General features: G+C 41.6%; 1 protein-coding gene across 3 annotated transcripts in view; it reads left to right on the top strand.

The window, feature by feature from the left end:
* Positions 1-18,954, top strand: part of SCN4B (sodium voltage-gated channel beta subunit 4) — a 40,076-nt gene that overhangs the window by 11,594 nt on the left and 9,528 nt on the right. For 2 of the 3 annotated variants that reach the window (XM_074215160.1, XM_074215161.1), the window contains 2 exons: positions 15,502-15,680; positions 16,819-17,050. In XM_074215160.1, the coding sequence (XP_074071261.1) occupies positions 15,502-15,680; positions 16,819-17,050 (411 nt within the window). Of the gene's footprint in view, positions 1-8,922; positions 9,015-15,501; positions 15,681-16,818; positions 17,051-18,954 lie in introns of those variants that run through there. The other variant, XM_074215162.1, reaches the window with a different exon arrangement.

The following is an 18,954-nucleotide window of genomic DNA, read 5'->3' as shown; positions in this document are numbered from 1 at the left end:
AGTAATGGCTAACTCTTTAGGTATCCATTTGGGGTTTTCTTGGCAGAGATACCAGAGTAGTTTGTCATTTCCTTCTCTAACTCATTTTACTCATGAGGAAACTGAGACAAACGATTAAGTGACTTGCCCAGAATAACGTAGTAAGAGTCTGAGGATGAGACTTTCTGACTTGAGACCCTGACTGTATCCACCACATAGCTGCCTAAACTATCTATAACATTTTCTTGCTTTAGTCCTATCAAAAAAAGAGTTAAGGTTTTTTTGTGAAAGCCATGCTCTTTGCAATGATGGCTTCCTTTTCTAAATGTTTATCAGACATTATACATTTTAGAATTTTGCCAGAAATAAAAATCAGCTCTCTTCCTTCAAGCATACCAACTCCATTTTGTCTCTTTTATGACAATTTGAGAGGCAAATTTAGGACAAATAAAGGGAGGTGCTACTTTATTTCAGAAGAATAAGCTTATAGATCTCATAACCTTTAAGAAGTAGTGCAGGCTTAAAATCTACAGCAATTCTAGAAGGTTTAGAAGAATTTCATGGATGATAGTTATAATAGATATCATAGGAACAATACTTTAACTCTTTCTCCCATGCAAGTTAGATTAGTTTTTTCTTAAAAGATATTGAGACCACTAGATGAGGTGGCACAGGCTTAGACAGTTGCTGATTCCTTGACAGCTGATACAAAGTAACCATGAGGAATTACTAGGACTTTTGATGTTTGACTCCTACATTATGATGGGTCATTTAAGCAAAGATACTGCTCATTTGGATTAACTAGAGGTGTCCTTGACACCTATCTTGCTGTAAATCATTATTCAGCTATGGTTAAGTAACTCTCTTTTTGTTAACCAGTGAATGACTTATTAGTGTCTCATGACACAGTGACTGGACCTGGAGTCAGAAAGACCTGAGTTCAAATGTGATCTTATACATTTCTTAGTTGAGTGACCTTAAGTAAATCATTTAACCTGCCTGCCTCAGTTTCCACAACTATAAAGTGAGGGTCATAATAGTGCCTACCTCTCAGGGTTGCTCTGACAATCAAAGGAGGTAATATTTGTAAAGCTCTTAACATAGTCTCCAACACATTTTATAGAGCTATTGTTATTGCTATTCATTTTGTTCCCATCTGGGGACTGGCTTAAGGTCTAGCCCAGAAGGTTATCAAAAGGGACTGGAGAAGACTGGACTGGAGGCAGGAGTGATGTGAGTTCCAATAATAGCTCTGACACTGCTATATGAAGTTTCATTTAACTTCAGTTAAACTTCAATTTTTTCATCAAGAAAATATGATCAGTAATGTGACCTATCTTTTATGTTTATGTGAGGAGAGTTTGACTTGACTCATTAAATCAACTTTCTCACATGGGAAATGAGCTTTGAGGGGAAACTGGGATCATAGTTAAGGATTCTGATCTTAAACAAGGTCCAAGAATCAAAGATAATGAGCAAGTGTATTTCAGGAATGGAGGACATCATATATAACAACAAGGAGATGGGAGATGAAATGGCAGCTTCATTGAAATGTTGCTCCTTTTCACTGTGAAAGAGTATCTGGTCTTTGCTTGGATAGACTCTAAGTCTGATGTAGTATGCTTTCATATTCATAGGGCTAGAGACTGAAGATAGAAGGAAGGCCATTTAGTTCAGTCTTCTTTTATTGATGAAGAAAATGGAGAAACTGAGATAAAGGTTGTTTCTGTAGTAAGTTGCAGATCCTTTTTCTTTTTTTTCAAGATCTTTTTTCATATTTTTGCCTCTGGGTAACCCCATAAATTAACAGAAGGAGTGGTTATTATGCCCAGTTTTGAATGGGAAAATCATACCAGGACACTTTATGGTTTATTTAAGGTCAACCAGGTAAGTAGATGTTGATAGGATGAGAAGTAGATCCCAGGTCTTTCCATGGCAAAATCAGTATTTTTTTTTGTACAACCCCAGGGGTCTTTCTGCTAGATCACAACTCCTTAAGCCCCCCACATTGTGAAATTTTAATTCATGTTTACCAGTCTAGTTGGTTAGTTGTACCTAATAAGTTGAAGAGAAATAGTGGTTGAGGGGCAGCAAGGTGATGAAGTGGATAGAGCACCAGCCCTGGAGTCAGGAGGGCCTGAGTTTAAATGTGACCTTAGATACTTGATACCTACTAGTTGTGTGACCTTGGACAAGTCACTTAACCCATTGCTTTACAACCCCCACCTCAAAAATGAACTATCAAAATAGTGTATGGTGAGGGAGAACCCTGAAGAATTTTCTCTTCTCCCTCAGATTCTGCAGAATGCTCACTTAGACCTCTTCTTTTTACTTAATCACTCTTTCCCTTGCTTTTATTAAATATATGAATACCTCTTTTTTCATAGTATAAGCAATAAATAAACACTTATTAAGCACCTACAATGTACAAAGCACTGTGCTAAGTGCTGGGAAACAAAAGGAGGCAAAATATAGTCTCTGATCTTCAAGGAACTCACCATCTAAAGGATTGTAGTTTTGTTTTGTTTTTGCTAGGCAGTGGGGTTAAGTAACTTGCCCAAGGTCATGCAGCTAGGTAATTATTAAGTGTCTGAGGCCACATTTGAACTCAGGTCCTCCTGACTCCAGGGCTGGTACTCTATCCACTTCGCCACCTAGGTGCCCCTAGGATTGTAGTTTTGGAAGGGACTATATAGGTTATAGGTAAGGATATCTCCTTATCTATACAGGTAAGATACAGATAAGGATTTTCATCTCAGACATACGAAATGACTTTTTTCAAGGTCACCTGGCTCTTAAGGAGAAGAGCCTGGGCCCTAAACATGGGAATCCCAGAATCTAACAGGTCCTCTAATTCTTAAATCCATAAAATCTCTCCATTAAACTGTGCTAGTTCCCAGAATTGGACCATAAGCACCTACACAGTAGGGGCTGTTCTACATTTACCTCTGTACCCTCAATAACTACATAATGACCCAGAGTAGACTCTTAACAAAGTTGAATTTGTTGAAAAGGTTCATCTATTGGGCCTCAGAAATAATTCTGCTTGGGGAATGGGCAGTCTAGGTTCCTGCTTTTGTCCTCTCCCACCTCCCCACTCCGGGTTATAACTTGACTTTTCATTTAGAAGGAGTTTCTCAGTCATTTAGAAAACATCTCTCAGCCTGTCCCTCTCCTCCTGCAGGCCATGGTGGAAACAGAAATGATTGGCTCTGGAAACCCTGAATGTATTACAGATAAGTCATCCACCTAAACACACAGGAGCCAGGCAGCAATATTCACTGTTCTGCATTGAGACTCAAAGAAATTGCTTCTTCATCTTTAAAGAGATAGTGCAGACTCTGTTTCAGTCAGTCACTCAATCCCCCCCCTTTTTTTTCCTTTTTAATGCACTTAAGGGGATTGAGATGGTTTCATTTGAATATAAGGCTACATTCTGGAAAGTCTGGCCTCAGAGATGAATACTCCTTCTTTTCTGGAGTGGGGGGGGGGTACCCACAGCTCTTAGATGTTCACCTGAGCCAGCTGGGATGCAGCCATTATGGATTTTGTAGCATCTCGGCTCCTCTGGCTCTGGGTCAGAAGGATGGTGGGAGAGAATGAAGGGCCCTGGTGAGAAGAGGTAAAACCTACTGTTAGAAGGTCATCTGCCTGAGACAGTTTGGGGCTTGCTTCTGGAAACAGGAATTGTGGGAAGGAAAGGACTGTATTTTTGCCCAAATAGCAATTATCTGTCTGATTTGCAAACTGTTTCCAGGTCTCTTTGGGAGCAGAGATGAAAGGAAGCCCTGGACAGAATGTAGGGGATTTAAAAATTTCGATGTGTTTAGCTAAAAACAAGGAATACTAGGCAAAAAAAAAAGGTGTCCTGGAAAGAACACTGGTCTAGAAGTTAGGAAACTGAATCTACCATCAACAAGCTGTGTGATATTGGGCATTTCACCTCTCTGGAGGGTATATGTGTGTAGGGCTGTGGGGGGGGGAGAGATGATGTCTAAGATGACTCACTCACTAACCTTCTGTAAAGGAACATAAAACCAGCATGATGTCAAGCAGATTTCTGCTGGGCAGTGGTTATCTTCCTCACCTGCATCAGTTCACTTGTTTGTTCAAAGAGTATTTAAGAGCATTGAGCTAAAACTGGAAGATACTTTAGGTAACATCTAAGGTCTCTATCTTTGTTGTTAAGTCCCTTTTCAGGTGTGTCCAGTTCTTTGTAATCTCATTTGGGATTTTCTTGGCAGAGGAACTAGAATGGTGTGCTATTTTCTTCTCCAGTTCATTTTACAGATGAGGAAACTGAGGCAAACAGGGGTAAGTGACTTGCCCAGGGTCACAAAGATTAGTAAGTATTCAAGGACAGATTTTAATTCAGGAAGATGTCTTCCTGTCTCTAGGCCTAGTGTTCTGTCCACTGTGTCACCTAGTTTCCAATCTAGTGGGTTTGAAAAAGGTATACCGGAGAAAAGAAGAGATTTGCCCAAGGGCACACAGGAACAAGTGACAGAACTGGGCTGATAGAGTATAAGAACTAGGGTGTTCATATACCTCCTCTGACATTTACTATCTATGTGACTTGGGTAAATTATGTAGACCCTAAAGACATTGGTTTCCTCGTCTCTAGTTAAGGAGCTAGGTGAAATTAGTCTAAGATGGTTCCAGCTTTAAAATCTATGCTCCTAAGGAAATTAGTTGCGATATTCCAAATCTTGTTATGGCTTCCACTCTTAGATATTCATTTTTATTGAATATTTTATGTGATCTTGGGCAAGTCACTTAATTTTTTTGGACCTTAGTTTCCTTTTTCCTGTATGACCTTTTATTTCTCATATGACCTATTAGATAGATATTCAGTACCACATTCTTCTTGACTTCCATCCTCTTCCCCTCCCTCCTCCTCCTCCCCCCCTCTTTCTTTCTCCTCCTCTTCCTTCTTTTCCTCCTCTTTTTCCTTTTCTTCTTGGACATGAAAAGAGGAAACAGCAGGGTAGATTTTGATGTGATATAAGCAGGAACTGGAAAGTGAGGATTGTTAGATTTTGGGATTCCCATGTTTAGGGACTTACACACACACACACACACACACACACACACACACACACACACACACACACAGCAAAACAAGGAGACATACAAATATGTCAGGGGGAGGAAGGGGGAAAGTCGGAAGTTGGTGGCTGAGGATCTCTCTTGAGAGTGTCAGAGGCTCGAGTTGCAATAAATCCATAGCCAGGAGAACTCTCTCCGAGGAGTCTGGGTATTTCTGCTGAAGCATCTTTTTTTTTTGGGGGGGGGGGCACTTCTGGAGATTATTCTAGCTTCTCCCCCCACCCCAATTTCCTTCTGAGAAGTTGTGTGTTCACAACCGTGCTGCCCCAACCGTCGGGAAACTAGTAAAGTGGGTGTAAAAGTTCTCCGAATCTCCCCTAAAAGCCCGTAAGGCGATCTTTTCAGGAGCGGCTTGCAGACGCCCATGGTTGGGTTGGGTTGGGTTTGACTGAAGGACCCACGTTGGCAGACCCCTCTGAGCAGGCCCTGTTCTCAGCACCAGGGGTAGAGAGCTGGGTCGCCCGCTCCGAAATTCAGAGCAGATAAATCAAAGGGTTTCGGGGGAGGGTGGGGAGGGAAACTAGGAAGCCCAGTCTTAGAGAGTCCGGGAAGGATGGGAAAAACGACTTGGGGCAACAACAGAGCCCGGCAGCCGAAATCATATCATCTGGGTTTCAATGCCGGCTGTGCTCCTTCTTCGTCTGTGGGTCTTTGGACGAGTTACTCGCCCTCTCTGGGCCTCTTCTTCAGCTGCAAAGTGAGGGAGGGAGTTGGAGCAGAAGCCTTAGGAGAGTCCTTCCCGTTTTAGCTCCTGGGATCCGATAAAGAGGGGCAGGAGCAGCTAATCTGAGGGAGGGACGGAAAACAAGTCGGTCCTGCTTCGGAAAAGGAATTCCAGGGGAAGGGCGAGTTAAATGTCACCGGGAGGGCCCGCGGCCCGGGCCGGGGGGAGGCGGCGGGGAGTCTCTGCTGCAGGAGTCAGGCGAGGACAGCCGCCTCCACCTCCCCGGCCCGATGCGGGCTTTCACTGAATCAGCAGCGGCGCGGGAGGGATGGCGATGACTCGATCAATCCCTCCCGAGCCTGGCGGGCGGCCAGCGTCTGTCCGAGCTCAATGCGGCACTCCGGCAGCCGCCCGGCACTCCTGGGCAAACCTGCGAGGGAGAGCGCAGTCCTGCTGCTGGGGCCCTGCTGCTGGGGCCCTGGTGCTGGGGCTCTGCTGCTGGGGCCCTGGTGCTGGGGCCCTGGTGCTGAGCCCTGGTGCTGGGGCCCTGCTGCTGGGGCCCTGCTGCTGGGGTCCTGGTGCTGGGGCCCTGCTGCTGGGGCCCTGGTGCTGGGGCCCTGGTGCTGGGGCCCTGCTGCTGGGGCCCTGCTGCTGGGGTCCTGGTGCTGGGGCCCTGGTGCTGAGCCCTGCTGCTGGGGCCCTGGTGCTGGGGTCCTGGTGCTGAGCCCTGCTGCTGGGGCCCTGCTGCTGGGGCCCTGCTGCTGGGGTCCTGGTGCTGGGGCCCTGGTGCTGGGGCCCTGGTGCTGGGGCCCTGCTGCTGGGGTCCTGGTGCTGGGGTCCTGCTGCTGGGGCCCTGGTGCTGAGCCCTGCTGCTGGGGCCCTGGTGCTGAGCCCTGCTGCTAGGGCCCTGGTGCTGGGGCCCTGGTGCTGAGCCCTGCTGCTGGGGCCCTGCTGCTGGGGCCCTGGTGCTGGGGCCCTGGTGCTGAGCCCTGCTGCTGGGGCCCTGGTGCTGGGGCCCTGGTGCTGGGGGTGGGGGCTGCAGGCCCACCCGCGGCTGCCCCTCCCCGAAGGCCTGGGGGCTGTGCAGCTTGGGCTGTGTCTATGAGACTTGGTGGACATAACAGTTCGAAGTTGCCTTCCTGACTTGCTTTCCATTCTCGGAGGATGCTCCTCTCTTCCCTCCAGCCCTCCTTTTTTTTTTTCTCTTTTGCTCATGTTCTCTTCTATTTCTTTCTTCATTGCTTCTTTTCTTCTCTGTCTCTCTCTACAAGAAACTCTCTCTTCCCCCTTTTCTGCTTTCTCAGTCTCCTGCCTTCCTCCCTGTGGAAAGAACTTGAAATCTCAGGACCTGAGTTCAAAGGATCGAAAACTCCGATAATTTACTACCTGTGTGACATTGATTAAGTTACCTACCTTTTCTGGATTTCTGTCTTCTGATCTGTTCAGCGAAGGGAGCTTCTTCTTCTTCTTCTTCTTCTTCTTCTTCTTCTTCTTCTTCTTCTTCTTCTTCTTCTTCCTCTTCCTCCTTCTTCCTTTTTCTTCTTCCTCCTTCTTCCTCCTTCCTCCTCCACCTCCTCCTCCTTTTTCTTCTCCCCCTTGCTTTTTCTTCTTCCTCCTTCCTCCTCCTCCCTCCTCCTCCTCCTCCTCCTTCTTCCTCTTTAGAATGAAATTTTATTTTATTTTTCCAATGACATGCTATGGTAGTCTTTCAACCATCCTCCATTTGCAAATTTATGAGTTACACATTTTTCTATCCTCCTCTTCCCCCCCCCCCCATGGTGGAGAACAGTCTGGTAAAAGTTGTACATGTCCATTTGTATTTAATACATTTACATTTTAATCATTTTGCCTATGAGGAATTAGAAATAAGGAGAAAGAAAGGAAACCATGAGATAGGAATGAAAGACATATGCTTTCAGATGACTGAACCCTTTTAAAATGATCTTGTGGAATCTAGATCAAGAGAAAATACACAGATGCTAAAAATTGTTTCAAGTAATTGGAAAAAATTAAAAATTAATATTAAAAAATTAAATATCAAAAATAACAAAAGGGCTAGAGGGTCTAGGTTGGAGTCTCAATGCTTTCACTAATTAGCTTTGCTATCTTTGGGAGATCATTTTGGGGGCCTCAATTTTCTTATCTATAAAGTGGAGATAATAATTCTTTCATTACCTCTCTAAAACAAATGAGAAAATAGGTGTTAAACCTTGTTCTAACTTAAGCTATTATTATCTACTCTTCTCAGCTATTTTCCTGGTAATGCAGGAGATAGAATGTTGGACCTGGAGTCAGGAAGACCTGAGTTCAAATCCTGCCTCAGATATTTCCTAGCTGTGAGACCCAAACAAGTCATTTACCCTCTATCACTTTGGGGTCTTGGTTTTTCCATTATAAAATGGGAATATTAATAGCACACCTCCCAGGATAGTTGCTGAGGATCAAATGAGATAGTATTTGCAAACTTTAAAGTGCCTCATAAAGGCTCTTGGTTTCCTTGGAACAAGGGTGAAAAGTATAGCTAATATCTATTTATAGAGCACTTTACAAATCACTTTCTTTGAAACAACCCTGTGAAAAAGATAGAACAAGTATTGTTCTCTTTTAACAGATAAGGAAACTGAAGGTCAGAGAGATTGTGAAGCCCAGGTCACAATGATCAAACTGATATTCTATGTAGGTCCTTCGATTTTAGTTCAGTGCTCCACATCCTGATAACAACAATAGCTACTATTTAGGGTTTGTTGTTTCCGTTCAGTCATATCTGACTCTTTGTGATCCTATTTGGGGTTTTTTTTAGGTTTTTGCAAGGCAAAGGGGGTTAAGTGGCTTGCCCAAGGCCACACAGCTAGGTAATTATTAAGTGTCTGAGGCTGGATTTGAACCCAGGTACTACTGACTCCAGGGTCGGTGCTTTATCCACTACACCACCTAGCTGCCCCTCCATTTGGATTTTCTTGACACATACTGGAGTGGTTTGCTATTTCCTTCTCCAACTCATTTTACAGATAAGGAAACTGAGGCAAACAGGGTTCATAGCTTGTAACCATCTAAGGTCAGATTTGAACTCAGGAAGATGAATCTTTCAGACTCCAGACCTGGAACTCTATTCACTGAGCCACCTAGTTGCCCTCACTTAGGTTTACAAGCACTTGATAATTATCATCTCATTTTACCCTCAGATGGATACTATTATTATCACCTTCAATTTTTTTTTGGTGAAGCATTGGAGTAAAGTGACTTGCCCAAGGTCACACAACAAGTAAGTATCAAGTGTCTAAGTTCAGATTTGAACTCGATTCCTCCTGATTCCAGGTCTGGTGGTCTAGCCACTGTAACAACTATCTGCCCCTACCCTCATTTTTATAGATGAGAAAACTGAGGCAGATAGAGCTTAATTGACTTGCCCAGGGTCACACAGCTAAGTATTTGAAGTTGAATTTGAACCTAGATCTCCCTGAATTCTAAGTCCAGTGCTCTATCCACTTTGCCACCAAACTGCCTTCTAACACTCCAACCCTACTGACTCTGAGAGTACTGTCCCATGACATCAAGCCTCTGGGACTCAACATCATGGAGCAGTGTTTCCTCAACTTGGAGTCAAGAGATTGAGTTCCATTCTGCCTTCAGGATGCTTAGGGGCCACATGGCCAAAGTTATATCATTTAGTTTCTCTGAGACTAAATTTCCTCATGGAGATAAATAACTGCAGTTACCTATTTCAAAGGATTTTTGAAGATGAAATAAGTATCTAACTGGTTTTGAAACCCTTCAAGACATTATTATTGACAATAACTTTTCCTCTAGTGCCTCTTCCTTTCATTCTTTTAGGAATATAACTAGTATGGGTTTCCCCCATGATCTTTATTGACAATGCCCATTTCAGCTAACACCCTCCCTCATGCTTTAATATAAAATAATGTTTGTCCTTCATTTAAAAAACTTTTTAAAAATTTATTTAAGGCAATGGGGTTAAATGACTTGCCAAGGTCACACAGCTAGGCAATTATTAAGTGTCTGAGTCTAGACCTGAACTTAGGTCCTCCTGAGTCTAGGGCCAGTGCTCTATCCACTGTGCAACCTAGCTGCCCCTGTCCTTCATTTTTTTAAATTTATTTAAGGCAAGGGGTTAAGTGATTTGCCCAAGGTCACACAGCTATGTAATTATTCTATGTAGGTAAAAATTCTATGTAGGTCCTTCGATTTTAGTTCAGTGCTCCACATCCTGATAACAACAATAGCTACTATTTAGGGTTTGTTGTTTCTGTTCAGTCATATCTGACTCTTTGTGATCCTATTTGGGTTTTCTTTCTTTTTTTTTTTTTTTTTTTTTTTAGGTTTTTGCAAGGCAAAGGGGGTTAAGTGGCTTGCCCAAGGCCACACAGCTAGGTCAGATTTGAACTCACGTCCTCCTGACTCCAGGGCCAGTGCCCTGTCCTTCATTCTTGAAGACCATGATATCAGGGAGTTTATTCCATGACAAGCACATGAATCTGATTTGAGTGAAGGAGGATTGTGCTAAGTTACCAGCCTCACTTTCTTCTCCAGAGTCATTTGGGTCCAGTGGCCAGATATGGATCAAGACAACTGGAGATGGCCCTGGATGTGGGGTAATGAGGGTTATGTAACTTGCTCAGGATCACACATTGAACTCTGATCCTCCCTGACTCCAGGGCCAGTGCTCTATCCATTGTGCAACATAACTGCCCTATAATACAAATTTATTTATTCTTATGACCACATGTGAAGATAGTTTTCAACATTCATTTTTGGGGGAACTTCTGAGTTTCACATTTTTCTCCCTCTCTTTTTTCTCTCCACTCCTCCCCACTGAGAGCATTATTTTTTAAAGTTTGCAAAGTAATTTACAAATGTTAATTCATTTTGTTTCTCCAACAACCTTGGGAGGTAAGGTTCTATTATTATTCCCATTTTATAGATGCACAAACTGCAGTTAAGTGATTTTCAGAGTCAGCGATTGGCTATGAACTGGTCACCCTAATTTTCAGTCATAGAGCCTCCAAGTTCTAAGCATTTACCTTGTACAATGTCTTGTGCAGGTGTGGGGTAGGGATGGATAAAAAGATAACAATAACACAGCTCCTGACTTTATGCATCTGGTAATCCCAAGTGCTATGAAAATTTTGTGTATGCAGAGATCCCTGTTAGCTGAGGGATTTAGACGAGGTTTTGAGAAGAGGGTGGTATAAGAGCTGAAGGAAGGAAGAGAAGTATTACACAACTTCCTTAATATAGAAGGAACTGTGAAGCTTCAGGTCTCAGGTTTTCTTGGCTATCCATTAGCTTCCTGCCCTTTCTTGGAGATCTTAGTCTCTGGACCCCCCCCCCCCCCACTATTTTTTAAAGCTATTTTCTAAAGACTTCCATGCCCCATGGGAGCATGGCTAGACATCTAACAACTACCCACCTAGGAACCCCACCTAGAGGCCTATTTCCTCTTGGGTCATGGGATTATGAGCCAGAAAGAACCAGAGAGATAATCTAGTCTAGGTTTTTGAGTCATATATATATATATATATATATATATATATATATATATGTATATATATATATATACACATATGAATACATATAGCTGTATGCATGTAAGTATATAAACTATCTTTTGTATACTTCTATTTATCAGGTATTTCTTTGGAGGTAGATAGTATGTTCTTTCATAGTTCCTTTGTAGTTGATTTGAATATACTACTCAAAATGATTATTATTCAAAATTGTTCTTAAAACTGTTAATGAATACAATGTTCTCTTGACTCTGTTCATTTCACTCTTCATTATTCCATGCATGTCCTTTCATCAAAATAAGTGAGCTCATCATTTCTTGTAGCACATAGTCTAGGGATTCTTAACTATTTTTTTTGTGTCGAAGACCCTTTGTCAACCTAGTGAAGCCTATAGACCCTTCTCAGAATAATGGTTTTAAATGCACAAAGTAAAATGTAGAAGTTACAAAGGAAACCAAGATAAATGTATAATTTTTCCCTATCCAGGTTCACAGTCTCCCTGAAATAACTTCACAACTTCCCAAAGGAGTCCCTGGTTCTCAGATAAAGAACCTCTGATCTAGTCAAATTCAACATATTAAGATAAGGGAAAGTGACTTAACCAGTCACTCAACTAAGTTTTAAGAACTAAGGCTGAGCCAAGTTTTCTGGCTCTAAATTCAAGGTACTTTTCTCATTAGGTAGACCAGTTACAGTAAAAGGACCTGAACCAGGGTGGTAGCAGTTTGAGTGTAAAAGAAAGGTGTAGATATTCAAATTCCCACATCATCTAGGGCAGGGTTCTTAACCCTTTTTTTTGTGTGCTATGAGGTCTTTTGGCAGTCTTGTGAAACCTATGGACCCCCCTTCTCAGAAAAAAAGCATTTCTAAATGCAGAAAACAAAAATATATAAAATTCCAAAGGAAAACAGAAGGTTAGTGAAAATAAAGATGTAATTTTTTCCTGTGCAAGTTCACAGATTGAAATTCATCCATGGATCCTTTGGATTCTGTGATCCCAGGCTAGAAACCTTTAAACTAGGACAAAATCACTGAAAATGACTTAACAGAACTGAACATTTCATTAGATATGATAGAGAGGAAGAAAGAAATTGTGAGAGAGATGGGGGAGGAAGGAGAAACATACAGGTAATATCTATACTAAGTGCTTTGCATTAATAAATCATTTGATCCTCATAACAACTCTGTGAGGGAGGTGAGACAGGATATAAGACAGGATTTGAGCTAAGCCTTCCCAGGAATGATGATGATGATGATGATGATAACCTTTACAAAACACTTATTATATTCCAGACAGTGTGCTAAATACTCTAGTTATTATCTCATTCAATTCCCACGGAATAGATGTTATTTTTATCACCCCCCCCCCCCCTTTTACAGTTGAGGAAATTTGAGTCAGAGTTTAAGTGACTTGTGCAGGGTCATACTAGTAAGTGTAGGAGGCATTTGAACTCAGGGCTTTCTGACTCCTGTTCCAGCACTCTATTCACCTGCCTGACTGGGACCATGGTAGTGCCACCAAAAGGAATAATTGGAAGAAGGAAGGGAAGATGAGAAGTTCAGTTTTGGAGATGTTGAGTTTGAGATACTTTGTAGGTTGTTGGAGGCATGGATCTGGAGTGAAAGGGAGGGACTAAAGTGGATATAGATTTGGGCGTCATCTGTATTGGGGTGATGATTGAAGTCACGACAGTGCATGAGATCACTCTGGAAAAGATTATAGAGGTAGGCATGAAAATGGCTAACAGTTCCTACATTTAGGGAGTTGGGGGAGGAAGATGAATCAGGGAATGCTGAGAGGCTAGAAAGGAACAATCAGGTGATGTAGGAGAAGAATCATTTGCTTTCACTTTTTTCTTTTGCTCTACTTTTAGATTTGGGGTTTGAATTTGAGGGTAGTATCTTGGATAGTATCAACCTATTTGCCTCCAACACTCACTTTTGGAAGCCCTATTCCAATCACCGGACGATTGACTGAGCACCTTGTTTTTTGGGGTTGGGGCGACCCCTGGTGGCTACGTAGAAGTTCGGGGGTTTCTGCCTATACAGAAGATCAAGGCAGCCCATTGTACCTAAAATCCAAATGAAGAATAGGACCTAATTCCTAGGACAATTCTTCTTTTTTAACTTTTGATTTTATTTATTTTTGAATTTAACAATTTCCCCCTTAATTTCGCTTCCTTCCCCCACCCCTCACAGAAGGCAGTCTGTTAGTCTTTCCATTGTTTCTATGCTGTTGCATTTATCTAAGTTGAATGTGTTGAGAAAGAAATCAGATCCTTAAGAAAAAAAACATATAATAGAAGGGATAGCAAAATTACATAATAATATATAACATTTTTTAAAAAAATTAAAGGTAATAGTCTTTGTTCAAACTCTACAATTCTTTCTCTGGATACAGATGGTATTCTCCATAACAGATACCCCCAAATTGTCCCTGATTGTTGCACTGATGGAATGAGCAAGTCCATTAAAATTGATCATCAACCCCATGTTGCTGTTATGGTGTACAATGTTCTTCTGGCTCTGCTCATTTCGCTCAGCATCAGTTCATGAATATCCTCCCCAGCTTCTCTGAATTCCTATCCCTCCTGTTTTTTTTCTTTTTTTTTTCTTTTAGATTTTTGCAAGGCAAATGGAGTTAAGTGGCTTGCCCAAGCCCACACAATTAGGTAATTATTAAGTGTCTGAGGCTGGATTTGAACTCAGGTGCTCCTGAGTCCAAGGCCACTGCTCTATTCACTGCGCCACCTAACTGCCCATCCCTCCTGTTTTCTAATAGAACAATAGTGTCCCATAAGGTACATATACCACAATTTGTTCAGCCATTCCCCAATTGATGGACATTCACTCATTTTCCAATTCTTTGCTACCACAAACAGGGCTGCTATGAATAGTTTTGTACAAGTGATATGTTTTACCCTTTTTCATGATCTCTTCAGGGTATAGACCCAGTAGTGGTATTACTGGATCAAAGGATATGCATATTTTTATTGCCCTTTGGGCGTAATTCCAAATTGCTCTCCAGAAAGGTTGGATGAGTTCACAGTTCCACCAACAATGTATTAGTAGGACACTTATTCTTCAGTCCTTTCCTTGGATGTCAAGTCTTCTGGGCTATCCTTGTTGTCCTTTCCTCAACAACATGGTGGAATTGCTGAACAGAGTGAGGGTCCTTTCTAGGAATCAGTATCCTTTTATTCCCCTAAAGTAGAGAAGCTAGTCCTTGACTTTTGCCCAAACTCTGAGGAATGAGAAGATTTGTCTAGATTTCTGAAAGGGAATTGCTAAAATCTTCCTCCCAAGCCTGGATTATGGCTGGGGCTTCCTTCAGCTTCAGATTCTTTCAACTGATTGCTCTGCATTGGGGCTTAGGAGTTATGGCTTACTTGGAAAGGGCCTTAGTGGTCACACAGGGTAACATCCTACCAAATCCCCCAGCTTCTGTTTTAATAAATCTAATGAGACAAAATCAATTATCTTGTGAGAAGCAAACAGTTTATTCTAAATGATTAGAAAGCAACATATCAGAGGCATTGTGATTTGGCCTTGGGGGCCAGAGGACATGGGTTCAAATGCTAATTTTGTCTCTCACTAACTAACCATTTTAGCATCTGAGTTTTAGGCTCCTCATTTAATAGCATTTGTCTTGATGATTTCTGGATTCCCACTCAAGTCTAAGATTTGATGGAGGTTGCTTCTTACATTGAACTAAAACCTGTCTCAGCAGTTTTTCACCAGTTAGTTCTGGTCTCTTCAGTGGAGCATAGTGTCTCATACGTAGACAGTGATTAATAAATGCTTGTGGATTTGACTCAACATGATTGAATCCTTAGTATTTCCTGGATCTGGTACTGCCAGTGATAAACTTCTAGAAATCCTCCCCCAAAGCCATCCTATTTAACACATGTTTATTATCTACTGTGTGTGTGTGTGTGTGTGTGTGTGTGTGTGTGTGTGTGTGTGTGTAGACCTCTGATTTTTGGAGTATTCTTTGGTGTTAGGCCAGTAGACAAAACTTCTGACACCTCAGGCTAATGGTGCTTTCCATCATATACAGACTCACCCACACCTACATCTACATACATACACACACATAAAAATACCTACACAGAAAAAGAAAAGTACCCCCCAAATTAACTCTCCAGCATCATCAGGTAAACTTAGATTGTCCTTTTGTAGAGTTGAGCCTCCATAGGGATCCTTCCTTTCTGATTTCTTTAGGAATTGCTTTCCTCCTGTTCCCTTGTTCCCTGACACTGGAAGTATCTGTGGGGAAGGCTAACACCATAACAGCTGTCAATGGAACAAATGTTCTGCTGCCTTGCACCTTCTCTACCTGTATGGGCTTTGAAAATCTACAATTCTGGTGGACATTCAATAACTCAGAGGAATTCAAGAATGTGAGTATCCTTGGGGCAAAGAGAGGAGAGGATGTTCTGGTGGTGACCAGATGTAGAGAGTGGGAAGGAGAGGATGGAGCAAAGCTCCTTTCAGTTCTGTATTACCTTTTCCCTTTTTCTCAAAGCCCTTCCAGGTTTGGGCAGGGAACCTACTGGAATTTTTCATTCCTCTTATCAGTCCTTTTATTTATTTTAAAAATTTTATATATTTCCTTATTTATATTTATTATTTATATATTTTATTCTAATGAGTAAGACTGGCATTTGTCATCTTGGTTATAGCAAAAATAAGGTACTTTCACCACATTTTCCCAGAGTTTGGGAGAAGGGTCTGAGAAGATAGAGTCCTGGAAACTTAGTTTTTACATTGACCTTAGAATTCTTCTGGTTCAATTTCTTCTTTTTTCTTTTTTTGTTTTTTGCAAGGCAATGGGGTTAAAGTGACTTGCCCAAGGCCACACAGCTAGGTAATTATTAAGTGTCTGAGGCCAGATTTGAAGTCAGGTACTCCTGACTCCAGGGCTGGTGCTCTATCCACTGTGCCACCTAGCCGCCCCTCCACTGCACAACCTAGCTGCCCCCTGGCTCAATTTCTAACTGAATCCTAGACAAGAGGTAAAGGTTAGAGTTTTAGGTTTTGGTGGGAACTCATCTAAATTTCTAATTATTTACTTATAATTGAGTGATTAGAAATACCAGCACAATACTATGACCATAGTAGGCATGGAGCCAAAAATGTCAAATGAATGAAAACAGCCACTAATTGTAGGCATCTGTTTTCTCCTCCATAAACTGAGAAGATGAGGTTGTACTAGATGAGCTCAAATATTCTACAATCCTAATATCCTACATATCATTTGTTCTTTTTTGATGTAAGGATGATGATAAGGTCAGAATAAGAATAAAATATAACACCCCTGGAGTTGGTGTTGTGTTGCAGTCAGGTAAATGGAATAATTTTTATAGCTAAATAAGACAGTGAAGTTTCCATCTCCAGAGTCATTTGCCCAGAAACAGAAGGTTGGTCATCAAAACATAGCCTTTTCTGATTCTCTCTCTCTCTCTCTCTCTCTCTCTCTCTCTCTCTCTCTCTCTCTCTCTCTCTCTCTCTCTCTCTCTCTCCTATATCTCCCCACAGCTTCTTGATGGGACAGTGAAGAATGAAAAGTCTGAACCAAAGATAAGGTCAAACATTGACCCATCACGCATTGAGATGGCCGGTTCTGTCAAGGAGAAAAAGAACAACATCTCGATTTTGATTCTTAACCTAGAGTTTTCTGACAAGGGAAAGTACACTTGCCGTGTGAAGAATCCCAAGGAGAAAAATGCTCAGCATGAAGCTACTATTTCTCTCATTGTTGTTGATAAGTGTATGTGATGGGAAGGGGGAAGTGGAGTATTTGGGGGGGTGATGGTGAGAGGATTGAGGAGAGGGCAGGGCAAGATAACTCACATTTATATGGCATTTAAAAAATTCTTTCTTCAGGAACAACCCTATGTAATTAGAACAAGTATTATTGTTTCTATTTTAAAGATGAGGAGACTGAAGTCCAAAGAAGGGAAATCATTTTATCAAGGTCTTATCAGGTGTGTATGGAGCAGTCAAGTATTAAATTTAGGATAAATTGCTGAATTTGAAGTCAAGAGAATCTCAGTTCAAATCCAGCCTCAAATACTGTGTGAACCTAAGCAAGTCACTCAATCTCCCTTAGCCTCAGCTTCCTCATCTGTAAAATGGAGATAATCATAGCACTTACCTCCCAAGATTATTGTGAGTATAAAATAAATAACATTTGTAAAGCACATCATAAACCTTAAAGTATTCTATAAATGTTAGAAAAGTAGGCTCTGTTTCTGAATGTAATGGTATTTAATAACCAGCTTTCTGAAAAGCATGACACACTTAAAAAGTTTAATCTGCTTCATTAAAAACTTTCTCCATGGGGCGGCTAGGTGGTGTAGTGGATAAAGCACCAGTCCTGGAGTCAGGAGTACCTGGGTTCAAATCTGGTCTCAGACACTTAATAATTACCTAGCTGTGTGGCCTTGGGCAAGCCACTTAAGCCCGTTTGTCTTGCAAAAATCTAAAAAAAAAATTTCTCCATCACTTTCTTAGGTTTAGGCAAAGCCCTGATTTGTAGTATTTGTTGATTTTGGAGATGTAAATGCTTCCAGTGAAAATTTAAGACCCGCTACTCTGGAGCCAGTAAGACCTGGCTGCAGCACACTGATTACAGGGGTGTTATATTTTATTCTTATTCTGACCTTATCATCATCCTTACATCAAAAAAGAACAAATGATATGTAGGATATTAGGATTGTAGAATATTTGAGCTCATCTAGTACAACCTCATCTTCTCAGTTTATGGAGGAGAAAACAGATGCCTACAATTAGTGGCTGTTTTCATTCATTTGGCATTTTTGGCTCCATGCCTACTATGGTCATAGTATTGTGCTGGTATTTCTAATCACTCAATTATAAGTAAATAATTAGAAATTGAGGTGAGGTCCCACCAATTCACTGAACTAGGAACCAGTAGGAGAATAATAGATAATGATGTCAATTCTTCCAGTATCACTGTGGCATAGAGGTATATTGGATGTAAGTAAGAGCATTGGCCTAGGCCTGAATTCTCTTCCCAATTTAGTCATATCGCCCTGGGCAAGCCTCTTATCCCTCCGGGCCTTACTCCAAGACACTCTGGCGCTGAAAGGGACCTCAGAGATTTGTCTGGTTCTTTCCCCTATTGAATTGAAGGAACTTGAAAATACTGATATAGATCATCTATGTTTCATGATGTGTTGGAACAGAAAGGAATCTTTCCCATTAGTTTCAACCCCCATATTTCACAGATGAGGAATTCTACCATGATCTTCATCCCTGTTCTCATCTAATGTCATGTAATCTGTGACCAGTGTTACATTTTAGCACTGGAAAGGACTTTAGAGATTTTGTAGTCTAACTTACTCCTTGCTCTGTACCATGTCCCCCCAAAATGGTCATCTAGATTTTCCTGGGGCTTAGAGAACCACACTGTATATGATAAAGTGCTGACTATGTATTTCTAGTTCTCAGCATTGTGGATGTTTAGAGCAGGGAGAGATAGATCACTGTGGACTGGTATAGATAAAAAATAGTTCCTTAGAGGAGCTGAAACTTGTGAACCTTCAAGTTGAGCAAGAGGGTATAGATAAGGGAGTAGGAAATAACATAGGCAATTCAACTCATTTTAACACCAGATTGAACACACACACACACACACACACACACACA

This window comes from Macrotis lagotis, chromosome 1 (genome assembly GCF_037893015.1).
Source record: "Macrotis lagotis isolate mMagLag1 chromosome 1, bilby.v1.9.chrom.fasta, whole genome shotgun sequence".
NCBI classification, from domain to species: domain Eukaryota; kingdom Metazoa; phylum Chordata; class Mammalia; order Peramelemorphia; family Peramelidae; genus Macrotis; species Macrotis lagotis.
Note: the sequence above shows the minus strand (reverse complement) of the source record. Positions and strands in the feature narration are given on the sequence as shown.